The following is a 22,736-nucleotide window of genomic DNA, read 5'->3' on the forward strand; positions in this document are numbered from 1 at the left end:
AGAAGCAACCACACGTTGCTGTTTCTCTCCCTCTCTTTCTCCCTCCCTTCCCCTCTCTCTAAATCTTTAAAAAATAATAATAATAGTTACAACTTCACAATTATGCATTGGCAGGCCTTAAGGATCTTTATTAGCATATGTTTTCATGTTGAGAGTTCTATTTGTGACAAATTTTTTTGATTCATAACATTTTGAACTGTTCTGTAAGTGTTGAAATAATAAGGCTGGTCACTATTCTTGAGTATATTCCCCTCCTTTTATGTAGAAAAAGAACTAGAAATAATTAAGTATAGCTATTGATCTGAGTTGATTCATTGAAGCCGACTTCTGAACCCTATGCTAATTAACTTTTCTATATTTTAGATTAAAGCTTTCTGCATTGAACCAAGATAAACTGTTGACTGATGTAAATAGGAACCTATGGGAAAAAATGAGACATTGCTCTAATGAGGAGGTACTTTTATCTCATTTTCTAAGTGGGAATCTATAGATATTTTGAACAATTCTTATTATGAAATAGGTAACTATTACTTGGTAATTAGTGATGAGTTTTTTAATTTACTTCTTAGGCATAATATGTTACCAAGGTTTTATTTAATTATACATGAGTAATTGTTAATATATAATTTTTCAAACCTGAAATTATCAATTAATATATAAAATATAGTTGAAGTTTATTTAGAATTCCCTTCTTGTTTGCCTTTCACTTAGATTTAGATAAGGAAAAGATTTAATTGATTAAGTAATAAGTAACTCATTTTATATGTGCTCCTAATACATTAAAGAGTTTTTATTAAGAACCTGTCATTTTCTAATTTGTAATATGAATAAATTAATTAAAAGGAGGAATCAAAATTAAAATACTTGGTTGTACCTTTAAACTATTAAATGGAATTAAATTTGCTAATGAGAATTGTCCTGCCATAGGAATCAGAGTCTAGAATGGGCAAAGCTAAGCATGTATCATCTGAACCAGCCTTCTCAGATCTTTTGCCTTTTCTAACTCATTTGTTTAGTGCATTGTAGCCTTTGTCTTTTCCTTACAGCTGAAAGCCTTTGGAATTTACCTAAACAAAATAAAATCACATTTTACCAAGATGACTAAAGTCTTTACTCACCAAGGAAAAGTGGCTCTCTACAGCAGGCTGGTGCAGTCAGCTCAGGTAATTTGAGAAAGTTAATAGCATAGAAAAAAAGATCTATTAAAATTACTTTATGCTGGTTGTGGAATATGAAGAATGTTTCTTAGACACATGAATGAGACTTGGGCAGAAACTTAGAATTGTTCAGTTTATCAAAAGTGGCACATCCTAGAATCTGAGTAATTCTAAAATATATTAACATGGACCTATTTCTTATCTCAAATTTGTTATCCATTATACAGATTGAAATAAGACAATATAGGATTCTAATCTTCCATTGCTAAGGACTATACTCTAGAATTATCTTTCACATAATTCATACCTAACTGTGTACATTTGTATATGTGTTTATAAAGTAGCATTTCCCAAAATGATCATCCTTTAAGAAAGGTTTTGTGTTTAAAAACTTTATATTAGTGAATAAGTCTAGGAAATATTACATGCAATATGACTTCTCAGAGCAATATAATAGCATATTAATGCCTACAGTTAAAAATCTTTTTTAAAAAATCTAAAAAGGAAAAATAAATGCTATAATTCTATTTGACTGGTGTTTCCCATAGAACATGTTTGACCATAGAACATTTTTTAATGAACTCTTTTTTTGGAGTAATTATTTAAATGTAGACTGGAAATTTTGACCTTCATTTTAAGATCTGCCTGTTCATGATTTAGACATAGCAGCTATGTCAGCTGTTAATGTTATAATGTCTTGTTTGGAACTTTAGCTTAACAGTCTGTAATATTGTGTGTTTAGAATGAGAGGGAAAGACTTCAGATAAAGATAGATGAGATGGACAACATACTTAAGAAGATTGCCAGCTGTCTCACTGAGGTGAAAATAGGTAAAGTATTTAGAATATTTTTTCAAAAGAAACTTTTTATCTAAATGCTTTTCTTTGTAGATTGCTGAAGCCTTGTGTTAGCAGCTTGAGACATTAAATTAGAGCAAATTAAAGATCCTTTATTGTAGTCCTCCATAACACTATCAACAAGAGATACCCAAAATAATAAGTCTCTTTGGAAAGCTCTTCATAACCTAAACTATAATCTGTTTTTTTAATATATTAACTTATCTCTATTTAAATATGAGCCTTTCAGTTTGAGCTCTCCTAATCCGAACTTGTTTACTATGGTTGTCCTGAAACTGCTCTCTCAAAGATCACAAAATTTCACGTAATTATCAGATTGGTAACTCAGTCCTTAGCTATCTTGACCCCTTTCAGCATTTGTAAATTTAATTATCATTTTCTTGCTGAAATTTACATTTCCCTGTCTGTAATATTGTACTACCCTGACCCTAGTTTTTTCTCCTGATTGTTTCTTTTAGCTCCTCTGTTGGCCTCTCTCTAACTGACTCCTTATGTAGAGATTTAGATTTTATCATCTACTCATTTCTATATTCTCTCTCCTAATGCTTCATTTCTCTCTCGTAATGCTTTCATCTGCCTTAACAAGTCTGTTTATATGAATGATTCCCAAATTCAGTTAAATTCATGAAGCATTTGTTGAGCACCTACTACATGCCAGATACTGTGTTTAGCATCAGAAAAAACAAACAAACAAACAAACATGTAAGACACAGATTTTGACTTTAGTAGCTTATAATCATTTTGGATTGGGGCATTTTTAGCCTCTCTGTCTTGAGGTTCCAGACTTAACTTTTATAGCTTCCTGCTGAAACTCTGCAAACATGTCCTTATACACCTTAAACTCTGTGTGAATAAATGGAATTTACTGTTTTCTCCCATTTCCAAAATAAATTCTGAGAACTTGTTTTCCCTATAATGTTTCTTGTCTCTATTAATGGCGTCACCATTCTCATATACTGTAAAAAGATCAAAACTTTTATTGTTTTGGAGTCTCTTATCAAGTTCTGTCATATCTGTTTCTTTAACATACTGTTTTCTTTCCCATTTCCGTCATGGCTATCATTAATTCTGAACTGTACTAATTGAAGTCTTCTAAATTGACATCTTTTATAATCTTCATCTGTCACCTTCCAGTCCAACCTGCATATTTGATAACCTGCAGATTAATAATTATGAAGGGCAGTTTTCATTATTTTATACCCCTTATAGACTTTTCTCTTTGCGTTTCTTATGAAATAAAGTCCAAACTCCTAAGCTTGACATAAAACATTCCTATGATCATTTTTAGATTTTCTTTCTTATATGATTTACTGTATTACTTCCTTACACATTCTAAATTCCAACCAAATCTTGTCCTTGCTCTGCAGTCCTGCCACTTCGTCTTTGCTAATGCATTATTTTGTTTTCTACCAAAAGAAGTAGTCTCTATCTCCATTGAGCTTTCGTGACTCTTTCGTTAGTACTTCTTATGGTATCTGTCACATCTACTTGTAATTATATTTACTTTTGTATGGTTTATCTTCTTTACTAAATTGTGAATTCCAATGGAGCAAAGATCAGCTTTTATTTTTCTTCATATCCTTCAAAATTCTTAGAACTGTGCTTTCTACACAGTGTCTAGTACATGTTTTCCACATTGAATTGCTAATTAATCTGAAGTTCATTGTCTTAGACTGCCCCACCACTTTTTTCATTACCTTACTTTCTCCTTCACTGAAAAAAATAGAAACCATTAGATCTGAACTTCTCAACTTTCTGCTACCAAATAAACCAAACTTTAATATACCTATATATTCATTCTTTCACCCTTTGTTTTTCCTAAGGACCAGTCTTCCCACCTAAACTTTGAATTCCATCCCCTCTTCTCTTCCCAGAAATCACATATCACTCATTTTCCTTTATCTCTTGTATATTCAACTTCTCTGCCTCCTCTACTGGATGGATTCACCCCTCTCTCTTTAAAAATACCAACAAGCACACTTCCTTTTCTAGGTATCACTACTAAATGGCTCCCTGTTTCTTTCTTGTTCTTTGATTTTTATTTTATTTTTTAGATTTTATTTATTTATTTTTAGAGAGAGGGGAAAGAAGGGAGAAAAAGAGAGAAACATCAATTGGCTGCCTCTGGGTGCCTCTCACAGGCCCCCAACTGGGGACCTGAACTGCAACTGAGACATATACTCTGACCAGGAACCGAACCAGTGACCCTTCAGTTCGCAGGCTGGTGCTCAGTCCACTAAGCCACACCAGCCAGGGCTCATTATTTCTTGAGCAAATATATTGAATACCTAGTAAGTATCATATACAGTGCTCAGTGCTAAAAATACTATGGTGATTAAAAACAAAAAGTTTATGCTCTATGGAGCTTTTAGTCTAGATGAGAATATAAGAATTAAATAATGTTACAGTGACTGCTACGGAAGAGAAGTTACATGGTGCTGTAAAGTCCTGAAATAGAGTTCTGACCTAATTGAGCCAGGAAAGTGACACTTAAGCTAAAATATAAAGACTGAGCAGAGGGGAAAGCAGACTATTCAATGCAGTATTGGGATGGAATTTGAATAGATGAAGAGTAAATGTAAGAAGTTTAGTAGTTATTGGACTGGTATGGTTAAGAAAGGACAGTAGCTTATATTAAGGGAGGCTAGTGATGGTGAAGGAAACCAAAGATTTAAAAAATGTTTTTGAGGTAAAAATCTAAACTTGGTTTGGATGGGGAGGTAGCAGGATTTTAAGGATGACTCCAAGGTTTTAAAAATAAATTAAGTAAAAAATTTTAAATGTGTGTGCATGGGTAGCTGTCCCTGCTTAGACAATGGGGTTGCCTAACAATAGCTTTGATTATGCAGATTTATGTAAACAATTTCCAACTGAGACTGGTCCCTGGAAAGCTGTTATTGGAGATCATTGCTATATGGCTCAAAGTTCAGTTGTCTGCTACTAGAAGCAAGTTTTGTATGAAATTATAACTACATTTCAGTGCTGTATTGGCAAGGAAAGGTGGGGAAAAGATGGGTATTTGTCAAATATTCTTTTTTAATAGTTCATTTTTTATATTTTTTTTCATTAATAGTTATCCCCCCTGTACCCTCTTCCACCTCCACACTGATGTGTATGTCCATGAGTTGTTTTTCTTTTTTGCTCAATCCCTCTACCTCCCCAGTTCCCCGACGCAGAGCTATCAGCCTGCTCTCTATTTGTGAGTCTGTCTCTACTTTGCTGTTAGTTCAGTTTGTTTATTAGGTTCCGCATATAGGTGAAATTATATGATACTAGTCTTTCTCTGACTGGCTTATTTCATTTAGCATAGTGTTCTCCAGGTCCATCCATGCTGTCACACATGGTAATATTTTCTTCTTTTTTATGGCCAAGTAGTAGTCCATTGTGTAAATATAGCATAGTTGTTTTATCCACTAACCTACTGATGGACACTTGGCTGCTTCCACATCTTGGCAATTGTAAATAACACTGCAATGAACATAGGGGTGCATATATCCTTTCGAATTAGTGTTCTGGGTTTCTTTGGATAAATTCCCAGAAATGGAATCGCTGGGTCATGAGGCAGTTCCATTTTAATTTTTTGAGGTAACTCCGTAGTGCTTTCCATAATGGCTGCACCAATCTGCATTCCCACCATCAGTTCACTTGTTGTTTGTTGATTTATTGATGATAGTCATTCTGATAGGTGGGATATGATATCTCATTCTGATTTTAAATTGCACTCTTTGATGATTAGTGACGTTGAGCATCTTTTCACATGTCTATTGGCCATCTGTAGGGTCCTCTTTGGAGAAGTGTCCTTTGCCCATTTTTTAATTGGATTGTTTGGTTTTTTTGGTCTTAAGTTTTGCAAGTTTTTAAACAAATTTTGGGTATTAATCCTTTATCAGATGTATCAGTGAATGTGATTTCCCATTCAGTAGGTTGTCTTTTCATTTTGTTGACGATTTCCTTTGTTGTGCAAAAACTTTCATTTGATGTAGTCCCATTTGTTTATTTTTTTCTTTCATTTCCGTTGCCTGAGGAGATATATCAGAAAAAATATCACTAAGAGCAACATCCAAGATTTTACTTTCTATGTTTTCGTCTAGGATTTTTATGGTTTCGACTCTAACATTTAAGTCTTTAAACCATTTTGAATTTATTCTTGTTTGTGGCATAAGAAGGTGGCCTAGTTTTATTTTTCTGCATGTATCTGTCCAATTTTCCCAACACCATTTATTGAATAAACTCCCTTTAGCCCATTGTAGTTTTTGGCCTCTTCTGTCAAATGTTAATTGGCTATAAAGGCATGGGTTTATTTCTGGGCTTTATTCTGTTCCATTGATCTATGTGTCTTTTTTATGCCATTGCAAATATTCTTAACAATTCATTTTAGGAGCATCTGTTCTTTTGTGCCCAGTTTTTAAATTATTTTTGACTGGATTATTCTAATGCATATTGTCTACTTTAGAAACTAAGAATTTGGAGAATGAAGAGAAGAACAATTTTATGGAAGAGTGGGATTCTGAATTGAGAGCTGCAGAGAAAGGTAACTGAATTAATTAAGGAGATAAATGGGAAATCCTTCTGTTCCGATTTTATTTATTTAGGTGAGATTAAATGAGATAGAATTTTCAATAAACAGATGATTTTTGTAGCAACATTTCAATGTCCATTTTGATTGATTTGTTTTTACTTTTCTTTTCAAAGAACTGGAACAGTTGAAAACTGAAGAAGAAGAGCTTCAAAGGTCAGCCTTCAGTTTGAGTGTTAGAAAATATGCTAAACTTCACAAGGTTAAACAACTTCTTATCTCCAGAAACTGACAAGATTGGGGACATGATTATTGAGTCAGGGCTTTGACCTTGACCCTGGGGTTGAAAGTATTTTCCAAGCATTGTTGTTTATAGGGCATTAATCCAAGGCAATACTTCTCAAGCTTGAATAATATCAGGATCCTTTTAAGGAAAATAAACCTAGCATTAACCTACTTTTAAGTAAGTATCAATAAGTATGAGATGTATATTTCTTATACTCAGGAATTTTATTTAACTATATAAGACTAAAAGAAATCAAATATAAATATTGACAAAACTAGTAAAATTCCTATTGACAATATTAATTTGACAGATGATAATGTTTGGCTGAAATTAAATTGATGCTAGCAAAATGACTAATAAAGCATCAGTTCTATTTAGATCTAATAAACTAAACAAAACCAAATGAAGGCATTGAAATTATGGCATGTCTCAGTTTTAAGTGGACAACCTCACGATCTGCATTATGCTTATATTTTTATCATCAAAATGAAAATATAAATTTTAATAATCTTGAAGTACTTGAGAACCCCAAGGATATCTATGGATTCTAATTTGGGAGCAGTTGATTTAGGCCTTTTCTAATTAGACCCATGCTCTAGTTCAATGCTCTTCCCCTAAAAAACTCACCTGAGAATGCAAAAATGGATGCCATTCACCTCATTGAGGAGCCACCAGAATGTGACTTCTTGTCATAAACCTTTTTTACAGAATCTGAATTTTCTAACAATGGACTTATCTTTCTGCGAATATCTTTTTTTTTTCCAGAAATCTCTTAGAACTAGAGGTACAGAAAGAGCAAACCCTTGCTCAAATAGACTTTATGCAAAAACAAATAAATACAACTAAAGAGCTACTGAATCAGTTGAGGTAAGAAAAAGCAGGTGTCATCAGTTTGTGTTTTATCCTGTGCCTCTGTGGTTATCTAAACTTCTAGAACAGTTGACATGTGTTTGTATTCAATGTACTCAACACTTAAGTTGAAAGTATACAAGGTGAAAGAGCTATATAATTATAATTTTAAAATATTTAATACTCTGTACTGTCCAGACTTGTTTTTTCTCTGATATGCAACTCAGGATTGAGTGAATTCTTATTTCTTTCAAAAACATGTTTGTACATTCACAATATTTGAATTAAACTTGTTTTCCCAATCCAGTAGAAAAACTCTAGTAGCAGTTGCTGGTACTATCTGGGTGGTGTCTGAAGTTAACTTTCTTCTTTTATTCCAAAACATATTTTTTCTCTTGTTTATCTGTCCAGCTTGTCTGAGTGGGATATCATTGAGTGGAGTGATGGTCAAGCCGTATTCACCTTTCTTTATGACACAATAGAACTCACCATTACTTTCGGAGAGCCCGTAGGTGAGTAGCAAAAGTAAGATAATTCTCTGCAGAAAAATATATGGCTAAACTCAAGTTTTTATTTTAATGCAGTAGTGACTATTGACATTATGAAGGCCCTGCTGAAAATCTTAGAAGAGGCGGTCACCTCAATTAGTGGGAATAAAATTGTGTTTTAATTTTATTAGATAAAAGAGTAAAATAAAAATTTACCAGTGACAGTTGCCCTTTGTTGAATTACGTTAGACAGTAGAAATTTTGCGTTTTCAGTTATTGGATCAACGTGCTATTCCCATCTATTTACTCAGTTCCTTTTTTCTATGTCTTTTGTGATAGAGAATTTACTCTAATGACTGGTGACTCTTGACTGTATTTTTGTACTTCAGTTAAGCTAAAAGTTAATTGGAAGTCCTTCGTGTATTGGTGGCCTTATCAAAGTAGGTAGATATCACTATATGGTGACTGGAGAGAGTACTAGCTGTTTTGTTGGAGTTGCCTGTCAGTATCTTTAGGTTATTTTCTATTGAAACAGTTAATTTTATCATAGCCAACCATGGGTAAACATAGCCAAATTGGAATTTAGGATCTTTACATTCTTCCAGCCTCCAAACATGCTGCTTCTCGTTTTAAAAGTTCCTTTTCTTAATGAATACCATCAGTGTCCATCCAGGTCCAAAATTAAAACGTAGGAATCACTCAATACCTCTTTCTCTCTCACTAGGCCTATTTAAATCATTAATAAGACTTCTTGATTTTAACTTAATATTCATCCACTTTTCTTCCCCTCTTCTGTCCATAGTCATCTCTAACCTAGGTGACTACAGTAACATTCCAGCTGGTCCTTCTGGATCTTCTCTTTTTCATCTCCAATTCATTCTCCTTTCCTTAGCTATAATGATTGTTGGAAATGTGATTGTGTACCTATTTCTCTTAGACTAAGGATCAAAATATTTAATATAGCCAGCCTGTAAAGCTCTTTTTCTTCTCCTTTTCTTGCCTCATCTTACACTTTTCTGTGTGTCAGGCACACTGAATTTCTTTTATTTCCTTAAAATATTATGGTCTTGCCCTGGCCAGTGTGGCTCAGTTGGCTGGGCAATGTCCCACAAAGCGAAAGGTTGATTCCCAGTTGTGGCACATGCCTAGGTTGTGGGTTCGGTCCCTAGTCAGGGTGCATGTGAGAGGCAGCTGATTGATGTTTCTCTCTCACATTGATGTTTCTCTCTCTCTCCTTGTCCCTCCCTTACTCCCTCTCTAAAAATAAAGAAATAAAAAAATTTTTTTAAAGATTAAGGTCTTTCATCTTAAGTCATATTCCATTCTACCTCAGGACCTACATACTGACATTTCCTATACCTGGGAACTCTTTCTCTCTCTTAGTCCATTCAGGCTGCTGTAACAAAAATAACATAAACTGGAGAGCTTATAAGCAATAGAGATTGCTGGAAGCTGGAAGTCTGAGGTCAGAAAGCCAGCATGGTCAGGTGAGGGCACTTTTCCAGGCTGCATGCTTCTGATTATATCGTCACATGACAAAAGGCCAAGTTAGCTCGCTGGGATCTCTTCTATAAGAGGTCTCCACCCTCATGATCTCAGCACCTCCCAAAGGTCCCACTTCCTGGTATCATCACATCGGACATTAGGATTTCAACATATGAATTTGGAGGAAACACAAATGTTTAGTCCATAACATCCCCTCTTCACTAAATAAATTTTTACTAATAACACTTATAAGCTCAGCTTAATTACCACTTTCTCAGGAAATTTTACTGGACTCTCATTATACCTATTCCCTCTGCTACTTGCCCTCCTGTTATATGTTCTCATTGCTTCCTGCAGTTTGCCTTAATAGTGTTTATCATAGATTGTAGTTCTTGGTGTGTTTATTACCACAATTATCTGTATGTTCCCCTGAGCTGTAAGCTTCTTTAAAGTATAGAGTGATCATGTTTATTTGTGTCACAACTGTATCCAAAGTAAAAAGAATCAATTTGAGAGACAAGAGGTAACTCTAGAGCCTGGAGGAGCAAGTAGCTATTTTGGCTACCTAACGCTCATTACTGTAATGCTAAAAACATAAATCATTGTCACTATTTGTACAAAGACAGTAGGTTTGGGATGTCATAGTCTCTTCATATGGTTCCTGAAAATAATATTATCTTTTCACAGCTGTTAAGGTCAAAGGAGGAGGCCTTAATAAATATACTATAAATGTATTACACCTTAAATTTCTTCCAAAGGCCTGCCAATCAGTATAGTTCAGGAGTCTCAGGGGAGCCTTTACCTTATAGAAAGAATAATATGATTCAAGGATGAACCTTCAACTGCTTATGAAAAAGTCCTGCCACCTAGAAAGAGTAGGACCCTAAAGTACTTGAGTGGTATATGGCTTAAAATCAGATAATAAAAAGAAATACTGTCCTTATTCTTGTTCTTTCTAGATGGCTTCCCGTTCCTGAACAAGCCTTATAGGAGGATTGCTGACCTGAATTTTCAATCTCTGTTAGATGGTAAGTTCAAAACATGTAAGCCACTAAAAAATGTTAGAAATTTACAAGTGTAAATTGCTCCTTGAGAACTCTTTCACATACTTAAATATAAACAGTAATAATAACTTGTCTGACCTGGCTGGTGTGGCTCAGTGATTAAGCCCTGGCCTACAAACCAAAAGGTCGCTGGTTTGATTACCAGTCAGGGCACATGCCTGGGTTGTGGGCCGGGTCCCCGGTTTGGGGCACATGAGGGGTAACCACACATTGATGTTTCTCTCCTCCTCTTTCTACCTCCCTTCCCCTCCTAAAAATAAATAAATAAGATCTTTTTTAAAAATAATAATAATTTGTCCTTAGAAATGTCTAGTAGACATAAAACTGTTAAGAGTAATGTTCCAAATATTGGGTAGGTTTTAAAAGAAATAAATTTTAAATTATTACTAGATCTTGAGTGATGATTAATAATAGCTATTTATGTAATCTAAAAATTATTATTGTGAGTCTTATTCTATATCAAGCCATGTGTATTACTTACATCAACACTACAAGGTAGGTACTATTCCCCAGTGTGAACACTGGGGACCTATAGCTCAAAAGATTTAAGTGTTGTGCTTAGGATCACTCAGGTAGTAAGGGAAGACAAGATTTAAACTCAGGTTTATGTTACATTTAAGCCTAAGCTCTTAACCAAGTTTTATTCTCTTTTTGATGAAGTCTTAAGTTTTTATAAGAATGTCTTATATTCTGATTTATATGTTTGAAATAAAATGGAGAGGATACTTAAACACCTAGTACTTTAAAGGTTTTTCTAGTTTGTATATTTCTAGCTTATATATTTATATAAATTTTGAATAATTAATATCCTGCTTTTGATTTTTTTTTTCCTTCTTCAGAAGAGAAAGCTCCTCCTTCCTCCCTTTTAGTTCATAAGCTTATTTTTCAGTACATTGAGGAACAGGAATCTTGGAAGAAGAAATGTACAACACAGCATCAGGTATCCAAGGTAAATTTTAATTAAAGTATATAAAGGCAAATTATGTTATCTGTCCCAAAAAGCAGAATTAAAATTTTATATGTGTAATAGTGGATCTTAAGCCCTGACTGGTGTGGCTCAGTGGATTGAGTGCAGTTGAGTGAACTGAAGGATGGCTGGTTCAATTCCCAGTCAGGGCACATGCCTGGGTTGCGGGCCAGGTACCCAACTGGGGCCTTGCGAGAGAACTGGGGCCTTGCGAGAGGCAACTGATTGTTTTTCTCACACATTGATCGATGTTTCTATGCCTCTCTTTCTCCCTCCATTCCCCTCTTTCTAAAAATAAATAAAATCTTTAAAAAAAATAGTGGATCTTGATAAATGTAATAAGTCATTTAACTTTGGGGGCATTCTTTATAAAAGAGCCACTAAACACTGAAATGTTTTTCTAATTTCTTTTGCTTCTTTTATTTTTCCCAGATGCTTCAAGAAATCTCAATGGTAGTAAGCCATTGCAGACTCCTTGGAGAGGAGATTGAGTTTTTAAAGAGATGGGGACCAAATTATAACCTAATGAACATAGATGTGAATAATACCGAGTAAGTGTATTAATTCCCTAGGGCTGCCATGGGAAAGTGTACTACAGACTGGGTGGCTGAAACAGCAGAAACTTACTATCTCACAGTGCTGGAGGCTGGAAGTCTGAGAGCAAGGGGTCAGCATGGTTGGTTCCTTCTCAGGGCTGTGAAGGAGAATCTCTTTTATGCCTCCCTCCTAACTTCTGGTGATATGCTGGCAATATTTGACATTGTTTGGCTTGTAAATATATTACCCCACTATCTTCTTTCATCTCCACATGATGTCCTTCCTGTGTGTATGTTTGTGCCTAAATGTCCGCTTTTTATAAGGACATCAGTCATTTTGGATTAGGGACCCACCATACTTCATTAGGACCTCATCTTAACTGCTGTGACCCTCCAAATAAGGGCAAATGCTGAGATGTACTGGGGTTAGGGCTTCAACATATGAATTTGTGGAAGGGGGGCACAATTCCATCATGAAAGTAAGTAGTAGAAAACATTTTAAAATATTTTATTAATGAGTTTCATTAATCATAATAATACTTTGTTCCAGATATTTTACCTTCTGTATATCTGATAAGGACAAGAAATAACATACACCAAAGTTTCACATGCCATTTGTAAAAGGAAAATATATTTGTGTTTCATTCTATTTTTGTTTTGTATTTTTAATTGAGGATTTTGTCTTTTACAGATTGAGGCTTTTATTCTCCAGCTCTGCAGCATTTGCGAAGTTTGAGATAACTTTGTCTCTCTCAGCCCATTATCCATCTGTCCTGTTACCTTTCTCCATTAAAAATCACCTTGGAAACATCAGGTAAGTGAAGGGCCAGCAGAATAGGGCTTCCAGCTACTTTTTTATCTTTGTTACATCATTACATCGAAGTGGGCAGTAAATGGATAGACCGTAGTGAGAACCAAATGTTACTTCTCTCTGACTTACATTTTAAAGAATTTATTCTTTTAAAGTCAGTGATCTTCATTGCTATCTCCAGGGGGTGTTGGAGACCACTGATCTATTCCTTTATACTTGCTCCACTTTTTGAACACCCTTACCTAAAATAGGAATCAAGGGAAAAAATCCTGCATAAGCTTAGTCCAGGTCGTATATGAACAACTTTTATGGTCTTAAAAATAGAATACAGTATTCCTTCACTTATCGCAGGTATTACGTTCCAGACATCCCCGCAAAGTAGGAATCTTACATTTATTCTACACTCTTAAACCTACGTAACTTTAACAACATACATATACAGTACTGCAAAATTCCGCGATATAGCGAAAAATCCATGGTAAATAATTAAATATAATATTTTTAAAAATTCCGCAATACAATGAAGCCGTGATAAGTGAACCGCGATATAGCGAGGGACTACTGTAATCATTTACAAAGCTATGCAGTCATAATGCTTTTCTCAATTAGCCTGCAGAACCAGACCCAAAAATATTTAATTCCTGCAATGTATTATGTGACTTTTTAGACTCGCTGCTGACAGATTGTAAGATGACAGAATTTAGAATGTGCCACCTCAAATCCATCAACAAACACCAGTAGCCCAATAGTTTAGATTTTATTGTCAGAGAAAGAAGCTAGGCCAACATACCACACAATTACATACAGAATTGGTTCTTAGGCTTTGTTTTTAGAATCTCAGTTCAAACTGAATAGCCTAATTATTTCCAGCAATGCCTATTTGTGCTTTCTGGGAGACTCAGAGACTGTACCTAAAAACATGAATTCCACTGAGATGGAAATAAGTGTAAGTTTCCAGAAAAATTAACTAACCTTTTGTTCTTTCCAGCCATGATGAAATTTCTGCCCTTCTATTTAAAGTACCACTGGAGGACAACTACCTAAAGAATATAGTCAAGCAAATTTACCAAGATCTGCTTCAGGGCTGAGACTTCTACCAGCAGATCCATGGACCACAGCTGTAACAACAAAGCACAATACACTTAATAATATTATGTTAGAGTCTCCATTGCTGTTTAATCTTTGTCTTAAGGTCCTAGAAGGAAGCCTAGTGAAATATCTTCTGATGGTTTTCTAGTTAATTTGCAGGTTAGTTTTCAAAGCTCTACAGTCAGGAATAATGCAAGGCCTCAAATAGACTGCTATCAGCTTGCTCATCTTTCTTCTAAAGGTTTAAGTAGTAGAGCACTTAGGAACAATTTCTCCTATCTAAAGTGGAGCTCTCTGCTTTAGTATAAGCCCTGAGGAGGTGTTACCACTGACAAAAACATAGATTTCCTAGCTTCTTCCTAGCAGATGTTTCTGAAATAGAGACACGTCTACATGTCTGTCTTCAAAGTACTCATCCTCCCTTTTTTCCATTCCAGAAATGTTATTAAGAGAAATCAACAGCACTCAACTGTTAGATTGTTTGCCACTTTTTTCCTTGATGGCCTTGCCTCCTTTTATTACAGAATATCTATTAGCGTTTTCTTAGTAAGTATAATTTTGTATGGAAAGGTCACTAATTTTGGCCCAGTACATATATGTAAATATATTAATATTGATTTTGTGTTTGTAATGTAGTAAGGAGATAGAAATATACAGAGATGTCTAGAGAGATACCATATCTTCTGCCTAGGCAGTTTCCGTCTTTCTGAAGGATGCCTTACAGCAATATACTCAACTCCTTTCATTACATAATTATACTTCAAACAATGTCACACCCAAAACACCAGTTTTTTCAAATTCTGGCAGTAGTAATGAATGTAATATAATTATTGGTTTCTGAAGCCATATACTTCTCATATATAAAAATAAAAATATCACCCTGATTGGTATGGCTCAGTGAGTTGGGCATCATCCCACAAACCAAAACATCACCAGATCAGTTCCCCAGGTGGGAGCAAGCAAGAGGCAACCAATCAATGTTTCTCTCCCTCTCTTTCTCCCTCCCTTCCCCTCTCTCTAAAAATAAATAAATGAGGTCTTAAAAAAAAACAATGCTTAATCCTTGATTGAATTCTGTATCAGAAAGCCAGACCTATAAAGGTTATTTTGGGGATATTTGGAAATTTGAATTTGAACTATATATTGATTATATTTTTGTATTGGTGTTAAATTAAATTCCTGGGGTATGATAATAGAATTATGGTTCTATAGGAGAATGTCCTTATTAGGATATAAATGTCTACAACTTAATTTCAAATGGCTTTTAACAGCCATTTGCATATATGTGTGTGAGAGAGAGAAAAAAAGCAAATACAGCAAAATGTTAACAGTTGATGGATCTAGGTAATGGGTACATGGGTGTTTAATTGCAGTGGTTTTTCAACATTTCTGTAAGCTTGAATTTTTTCAAAATAAAAACTTGGAAGTGAAAAGAGGTTTGCTTAGTGTCCTACAGAAATGCTGAAAGAACAGTGCAATTAAACACCCATGTATCCATTACCTAAATTCAATAAAAATTTAAAAATAAAATCTCAAATGCAACTAGTCTTTCAATTAACATCTCCATTTCTAGGAAACTATCCTACAGATCAACAGATGCAAAATTTCAGCATTGCTTACAGTATTAAAAGGTGACAGACAACTTATATGTCTGTCAATAGAGGTATGGTACATGCATTCAGTGAACTGCTATTTGATTGAAAGGAAAAATTATGTGTTGGAAATTCTGTATGTACTGATCTGAATCTATCAAGGTATGTAGTTAAGTGAAAAAGGCAAAATGAAAGTATTATTTATACACTCATACCTACTTGCATAGATAGTTGCTTTTTTATTATAGGATAGCTTCAGGAGGATAGACAATAAACTGGTAACATTGGTCGTCTTCAAGAAGGGAAGCAGGGTGTCGGGGGGCAGAGGAAAGGTGAAACTTTCTGCTTGGTACTTTTTGAATTTGTGGTCATGTGAATGTTATTAACCACTCAAAAACTAAAAATAATTTAGGTGTGATTTCTTAAAGAACTCCATAGCCCTGGCCAGTGTGGTTCAGGTCACGGGTTCAGTTCCTTGTCACGGCACATGCCTAGGTTGTGGGTTGTGGCCTATAGGAGAGGCGGCTGATCAATATTTCTCTCTCACATTGGTGTTTCTCTTTCTCTCTCTTTCCCTCCCTTTCCCTCTCAAATCAATAAATATGTCCTCAAGTGAAGATTATATAAATAAGAACATAAAAAACTGGGGGAAATTTTCAAAGGTTGGGGAAACATCAAGAGCAAGAATTTACATAGTCTAGGGAAGAAAGAAATTAAATTTAGCATCAAAAACAGTTGTAGTAGTGGTTTGTTGGGCTTCCTAAAGCCTGGATGAAATCTCAGACATGGGGAGACTATCCTGGATTGGCTGGGTGGGCCCAGTGTAATCACATGGATCCTTACAAAGGAAGCAGGATGTCAGACTCAGATGTGTTGATGGAAGCAGAGGTCAGTGATTGTTGACTGAACATGGAGGAAGGAGCCTGGAGCCAAAGAATGCAGAAACCTCTAGAAACTGGAAAAGGCAAGGAAACAGATTCTCTCCTAGGATCTCCAGAAGGACCACATTCTGTCAAAACCTTGATTTTAGCCTAATGAAACCCATTTATGAATTCTGACCTCCAGAACCATAAGATAATACATTTTGTTCTTTTAAGGCACCAAATCTATGGTAATTTGTTACAGCAGTAGTAGGAAACTAAGACACAGATCATTATTCTGTTCCATTTACCTAACATTTTTATACAAATGCCTTTTAATTATTATAGTTTTATAACATCATTTACTATATCTTAGTTTCCTTCACATAGGATGTGCACTTTTGTTAAGTTTATTTCAAGGTATTTTATATTTTTGCTACAATTTTACAATTATCAAAGTCAAAATAAATTTATGCCAACAATTCAAACAATACATAAAAGAATAGAGATGAAGGCAAAGTCATCCAAAAGCTTACTATTGAGCATCTTTACACCTACTAGGTTCTTTTAGCTATAAACGAGGGCTCTTCGCCTCGCTAGCTGGAACATCAGGACCATGTGTCCTGGACTTACTGCAGACCTTCTGTGGATCAATGGTGCCAGGAAAACCGCCGTCATCGACAGGGAACTGGCACGACTAAACATCGACATTGCGGCTCTACAGGAGACCCGGTTGGCCGACAACGGAACTATCAGAGAAACCAACTACACCTTCTACTGGCAAGGGAAGTCTCCGGACCAACCAAGACAGCACGGTGTTGGGTTCGCTGTGAAGAACACGCTTGTTAACTCCATAGAGCCACCCACAGGAGGCACAGAGAGATTACTTACCCTCCGATTGTCAACAACTTTCGGCCCAGTCAGCATTCTTAGCGCGTATGCCCCAACCCTCTGCGCCACCACCGAAGAGAAAGAACAGTTCTACCATGCACTGGACGAAGCGTTATCCAAGATCCCCAGAAGTAACGCTCTTTATCTCCTTGGAGACTTCAACGCAAGAGTAGGAGCCGACCACATGGCCTGGCCCACCTGCCTTGGGAACTTTGGGAGAGGAAAGATCAATGAGAATGGTCAGCGACTGCTTGAGCTTTCGTGTCACCACGGCCTGTGCGTGACAAACACATTCTTCAAGTGCAAAGAGATCCACCAGGTGTCATGGAGGCATCCCCGCTCCCGCCACTGGCACCAGCTTGACCTCGTCATCACCAGAAGAACGGATATTGGCAGCACCCTCCTCACCCGCAGCTACCACAGTGCAGACTGCGACACGGACCATGCCCTCGTGGTAAGCAAGGTGCGCATAACGCCGAAGAGGTTGCACCACTCCAAGATGAAGGGTCGCCCACGCATCAACACCAGTTGTGCCAGCAACCCAGTTAAGACCCAGCAATTCATCAACAGGATGGAAGATGCACTCGGCGAGGGAATGGCGGCAGATGACATTATCGAATCTAATTGGCCACGTCTTCGCGACGCCATACACAACTCCGCCATTATTGCTTACGGGAAGAAAGAGCGGAAGAACGCTGACTGGTACGAGGCTCACTGGGAAGAAATGGAACCCGTGATCGAGGCTAAGAGGAAGGCCCTACTGGCTTACAAGGCCACGCCCACTCCCAGTACACTTCAAGCTCTACGGGCTGCCAGGAACAAAGTCCAGAAGACCGCCCGCCACTGTGCCAACACCTATTGGCTAAACCTGTGCAGAAGCATCCAGGAAGCCGCCGATATAGGCAACGCACGAGGGATGTATGAGGGTATCAAGAAGGCAACAGGCCCAATCCCCTCCAAGATCGCCCCCCTTAAGTCCAAGACAGGTGAGGTCATCACTGACCAGGAACAGCAAATGCGGCGGTGGACCGAGCACTACCTCGAGCTGTACGCAACGAGGAACACCGTAACAGACACTGCTCTTAACGCCATCCCAGACCTACCAGTCATGGAGGAGCTAGACACCCCACCTACTGCGGCAGAGCTCAGCAAAGCCATCGACCGCCTCGCTTGCGGGAAAGCACCAGGAAGCGACGGAATCCCTCCAGAAATCCTGAAGAGCGGGAAACCAGTCCTGCTACAGCCGCTCCACCATCTACTCTGTCTCTGCTGGAAGGAGGGTTACATCCCTCAGGATATGAGAGACGCCAACATTATCACCATGTACAAGAACAAAGGAGACTGCAGCGACTGCAACAACTACCGGGGCATCCCTCTCCTCAGCGTCGTCGGCAAAGTACTCGCCCGGGTCGCTCTTGCCCGCCTGCAGACCCTTGCTTCCCACGTCTACCCAGAGTCCCAGTGTGGCTTCAGAGCTGGCCGATCAACAGTGGACATGATCTTCTCCCTACGCCAGCTGCAGGAAAAGTGTCACGAGCAGCATAAACCACTCTACCTCGCCTTTATCGACCTCACGAAGGCGTTTGATCTAGTCAGTCGAAGCGGACTCTTCAGCTTGCTACGGAAGATTGGCTGTCCACCACATCTGCTTGTTGTCGTCATGTCCTTTCACGACAACATGCACAGCACGGTGTCCTACAACGGCGCAACCTCTGAGGCCTTCCCAGTCAGCAGCGGAGTAAAGCAGGGCTGCGTCCTCGCGCCTACGCTGTTCGGAATCTTCTTCTCCATGCTCCTCCAATACGCCTTTAAGGACTGCAGCGAGGGTGTCTTCATTCACACCAGATCCGATGGCAAGCTCTACAACCTGGCCCGTCTACGAGCCAAGACCAAAGTCAAAGAGGTGCTCATCTGTGAGATGCTCTTCGCCGACGACGCAGCCTTGACATCACACTCCGAAGAGGGACTCCAGCAGCTAGTCACTTGCCTTTCCCACGCATGCAAGGAGTTCGGACTAGCCATCAGCCTGACGAAGACGAACGTTATGGCTCAAGGCACGGGGACTCTCCCATGCATCACCATCGACGGATACACCCTGGAGGTTGTCAACGACTTCACTTACATCGGGTCCGCCATCTCGAGCTCTCTGTCAGTCGACTTGGAGGTCAACCGGAGAATCACCAGGGCAGCCACAGTTATGGCCAAACTGAACCGGCGAGTGTGGAACAATTCCAGCCTCACTGAGAAAACCAGACTGCGCATCTACCAAGCCTGCGTACTCAGCACTCTCCTCTATGGCAGCGAGACGTGGACCACCTACGCAAGGCACGAAAGGAAACTCAACAGCTTCCACATGAGGTGCCTGCGACGCGTCCTGCATGTCGCCTGGCAGGATAAGGTCCCCAACACCGAGGTGCTGAAGCGAGCCAACATGAGCAGTTTGCATGCAGTTCTTAGTGCCTCAGGTGGCTCGGCCATGTCAAAAGAATGGATGCAGGCCGTATTCCCAAAGACCTCCTCTACGGCGAGTTAGGAGAAGGTCAGAGGATGACAGGGCGCCCAAAACTGCGGTTCAAAGACATCTGCAAAAAGGACATGACACAATGCTCCATCAATCTCAACACATGGGAAGTTCAAGCAGACAACCGCCTAGCCTGGAGGCTCGCAGTCAGGCAAGGTACGTCATGCGCAGAGGCTGCGCGCAACGAGGAGGCGGTCCAGAAAAGATAGAGGCGGAAGCAGCGTCAACAGCAGCAACAACAGCCATCTGCCTTCACCTGTAACAAGTGCGGCAGGGATTGTCACTCCCGAGTCGGACTGCACAGCCATTCTTGGCGGTGCAGATAGACTCTCAAGAAGCTATGCCATCGTCTCTCGAGATGGACGGCTGCCGACGACGACGACGACGATGACTGTTGGGTCGGCAACCAACAGTGATTGCCACAAATCCCATTGGAATTTCTATTGGAAATTCACTGATTTTGGAGAATTTTCAAGTTTATAATATCAAGCCTTCTCCTTTGGGAACATGGTTTTATATATTTCTCCATGTTGTTCCTGAACATTTCTAAAAGTTTATTCATAGTTACTTATGGTTTTTGTTGCTACTGTGAATGCATTTTTTTCTATTACATTGTCTAATTTGTTATTAACACTTAGTAAAGCTCTCATCTTCTTGTATTTGTAATTAGTTACACTAATATAATCTCTTGTTCCTTTAACTATCCAGGTATATAATCATATTTGTAAATCTTTTCCAACATTTACATCTTTTATAATACTTAGTAGCACTTCCTAAACAGTAGTAAATAATACTCTGAGAATAGTCAATTTTGTTCTTGGTTTTAATTAAAGCGTTCCTGCCCTGACCAGGGTGTGACTCAATTTGTCGGGCATTGTCATGCAAGGCAAAGGGTCCCTAGTTCCATTCCTAGTCGGGGCACATGACTGGGTTGCAGGTTCAGTCCCTGGTCAGGGAATGTGCAAGAGGCAATGGATCGATGTTTCTCTCCCTCTCTTTCTCCCTCCCTTCCCATCTCTCTAAAAATAAATAAAATCTTTAAAGAAAAAAGTATTTCTAACTTTTCACCAGTAAGCAGATAAAAGGCAGCTTATTTGGGATATCTGTATTTTTTTTTATCATGTTAAGGAAACAATTACTTTTATTCACCTTAATCAGGAATTTATGTTGAGTTTTATTAAATGGTTTTTCAAAATGATGAAATTGGCTATATGGCTGTTTTATCTATTAATATGGTCAATTACGATAAGACTTCCTAATATCAGATTATCCTTGCACTACTCAAATGGATCACTTGAACACTGGGTTTCCCTTTCCGAATTTTCCTTTCTATGTTCCAGGCTGACTGTTCTGATGGAACTATTTTTCTGCGTACAAAAAATTAGGTTTCTACTGACTGACTTTTTGTCTTATCAGAGGTTGCCTCCTTGAGGTCTTAGATAGCTCATTCGGGTTATAATAAAGTATATATCCAAAACTTTTCAATTACACATTTATATAAATATACTCATGAATTGCTAATTTAACTATTAGAAATCTAGTTTGTCTTATTTCCAAGTTATTAGTAGGTTGTCTTGGAGGAAATGGACAGAAAACTACTCAAATTGGTTTAAGCAGGAAAAGGGGGATTTATTGGAGTGTAGGGGTATTTCATAGACCTTAAAGAGCAATAAGTTGTTGCGCCCCTGAGAAACTGGAAAAGAGATCTAGAACGCAGTCAGAATTCACAACTGTTTCTGTCTCAGACTCTCTCCCACTTTCTTAGTCTCTCAGTTTCCGAATCTTTCTGCATATGGGGTTTCTCTCATTTAATATCCGCACAAGCCACAGAAATTAATTTCAGTAAAGGTAAGTCTCATGATTTCACTCAGCTAAGAGGGGCTATGGATTTGCAGATGGTCTAAGGAGGAGTATGTATGAAGAATGGGACGTAAGTGTGGGTATCTAGTATTAAAGGCAGTTAATTATCCCCAGATACTATCTGTAATCACTACGTTAGGTTGATTGTACTTCCAGAATGCTTCCTGAATCTGTTGTCATTGCTCTAACTCAAGCCTTCATCTCTTGCCAGAAATATTGCAAGAGCTTCCTTAACAGTTTTTGCTGTCTCGCCTGAAATCTGTCCTTCAATGCCACAAGATAATGGTGTGATGATTAAATTAAAACTTTAAAGCACTCCACAAATATAAAGTGGTTGGGGGAACAAACATTTAATTATATGACTCGTCTGCTTAAACACTTAAAATGATTTCCCCATTACCTAAAGAATGACGACCAAAGTTCCATACGTGGTCTTAAGCCTCTTCATAGCCTGAACTAAAACGTAGCTTTCCAGTCTCAGAATCTCTTAACAAACGTTCCCTTTTCAGACAATGCTATTATTCCTTGACCATGTGGTTAAATTTCTATATTCATAATGCTCTTATCTGCTTGTCGTCAGCGCTTCTTCGCCCGGGAAACCCTATTCACCATTAAAAACCAGCATAACATATCAAACTTGCCAGTAAACCAAGATAGGTTTTTCCTTCTCAAAACCAATGCCTCCTTCCTCTGGAGTCCTGCAAATCTCCGGCAAAGTACCACAGGTTGGCTAATGTTCCAGCCATTTTTTTCTCTCTCCACCAGTTCATTTTCCAGTTTAATCCATCTACTTTAGCTTCCTCAGCTCTACCACCTCCAGGGACCTGGAAAGCGTCTGGCTCTGGAAATTTGACTGAGTCAGAAGCTCAGAGCCATCCGAAGCGCCAAAAGCTCACGTTCAGCTACT

At 38.0% G+C, this 22,736-nt stretch overlaps 1 protein-coding gene and 1 long non-coding RNA gene across 2 annotated transcripts in view; one reads left to right on the forward strand and one right to left on the reverse strand.

The window, feature by feature from the left end:
• KNL1 (kinetochore scaffold 1) overlaps window positions 1–15,183 on the forward strand; it is a 53,910-nt gene extending 38,727 nt beyond the window's left edge. Inside the window, exons 15-26 of the mRNA XM_090270418.1 lie at window positions 364–454; window positions 1,047–1,163; window positions 1,900–1,987; window positions 6,468–6,545; window positions 6,707–6,746; window positions 7,582–7,683; window positions 8,077–8,177; window positions 10,598–10,666; window positions 11,542–11,651; window positions 12,102–12,220; window positions 12,897–13,019; window positions 14,005–15,183. Of these exons, the coding sequence (XP_090126544.1) occupies window positions 364–454; window positions 1,047–1,163; window positions 1,900–1,987; window positions 6,468–6,545; window positions 6,707–6,746; window positions 7,582–7,683; window positions 8,077–8,177; window positions 10,598–10,666; window positions 11,542–11,651; window positions 12,102–12,220; window positions 12,897–13,019; window positions 14,005–14,104 (1,138 nt within the window). The 3' untranslated portion in view covers window positions 14,105–15,183. The remainder of the gene's footprint in view (window positions 1–363; window positions 455–1,046; window positions 1,164–1,899; window positions 1,988–6,467; window positions 6,546–6,706; window positions 6,747–7,581; window positions 7,684–8,076; window positions 8,178–10,597; window positions 10,667–11,541; window positions 11,652–12,101; window positions 12,221–12,896; window positions 13,020–14,004) is intronic.
• LOC150016295 (uncharacterized) lies at window positions 12,759–22,592 on the reverse strand. Its single transcript, XR_016509785.1, has 3 exons — window positions 22,230–22,592; window positions 13,989–14,134; window positions 12,759–13,258 (listed from the first exon to the last, which is right to left on the reverse strand). It is a non-coding gene; the product is annotated as an uncharacterized LOC150016295 (long non-coding RNA).
• Between the last annotated feature and the right edge of the window lie 144 nt (window positions 22,593–22,736).

This window comes from Furipterus horrens, unplaced genomic scaffold (assembly GCF_987537825.1).
Source record: "Furipterus horrens unplaced genomic scaffold, mFurHor1.1.pri manual_scaffold_3, whole genome shotgun sequence".
Taxonomy (NCBI): Eukaryota; Metazoa; Chordata; class Mammalia; order Chiroptera; family Furipteridae; genus Furipterus; species Furipterus horrens.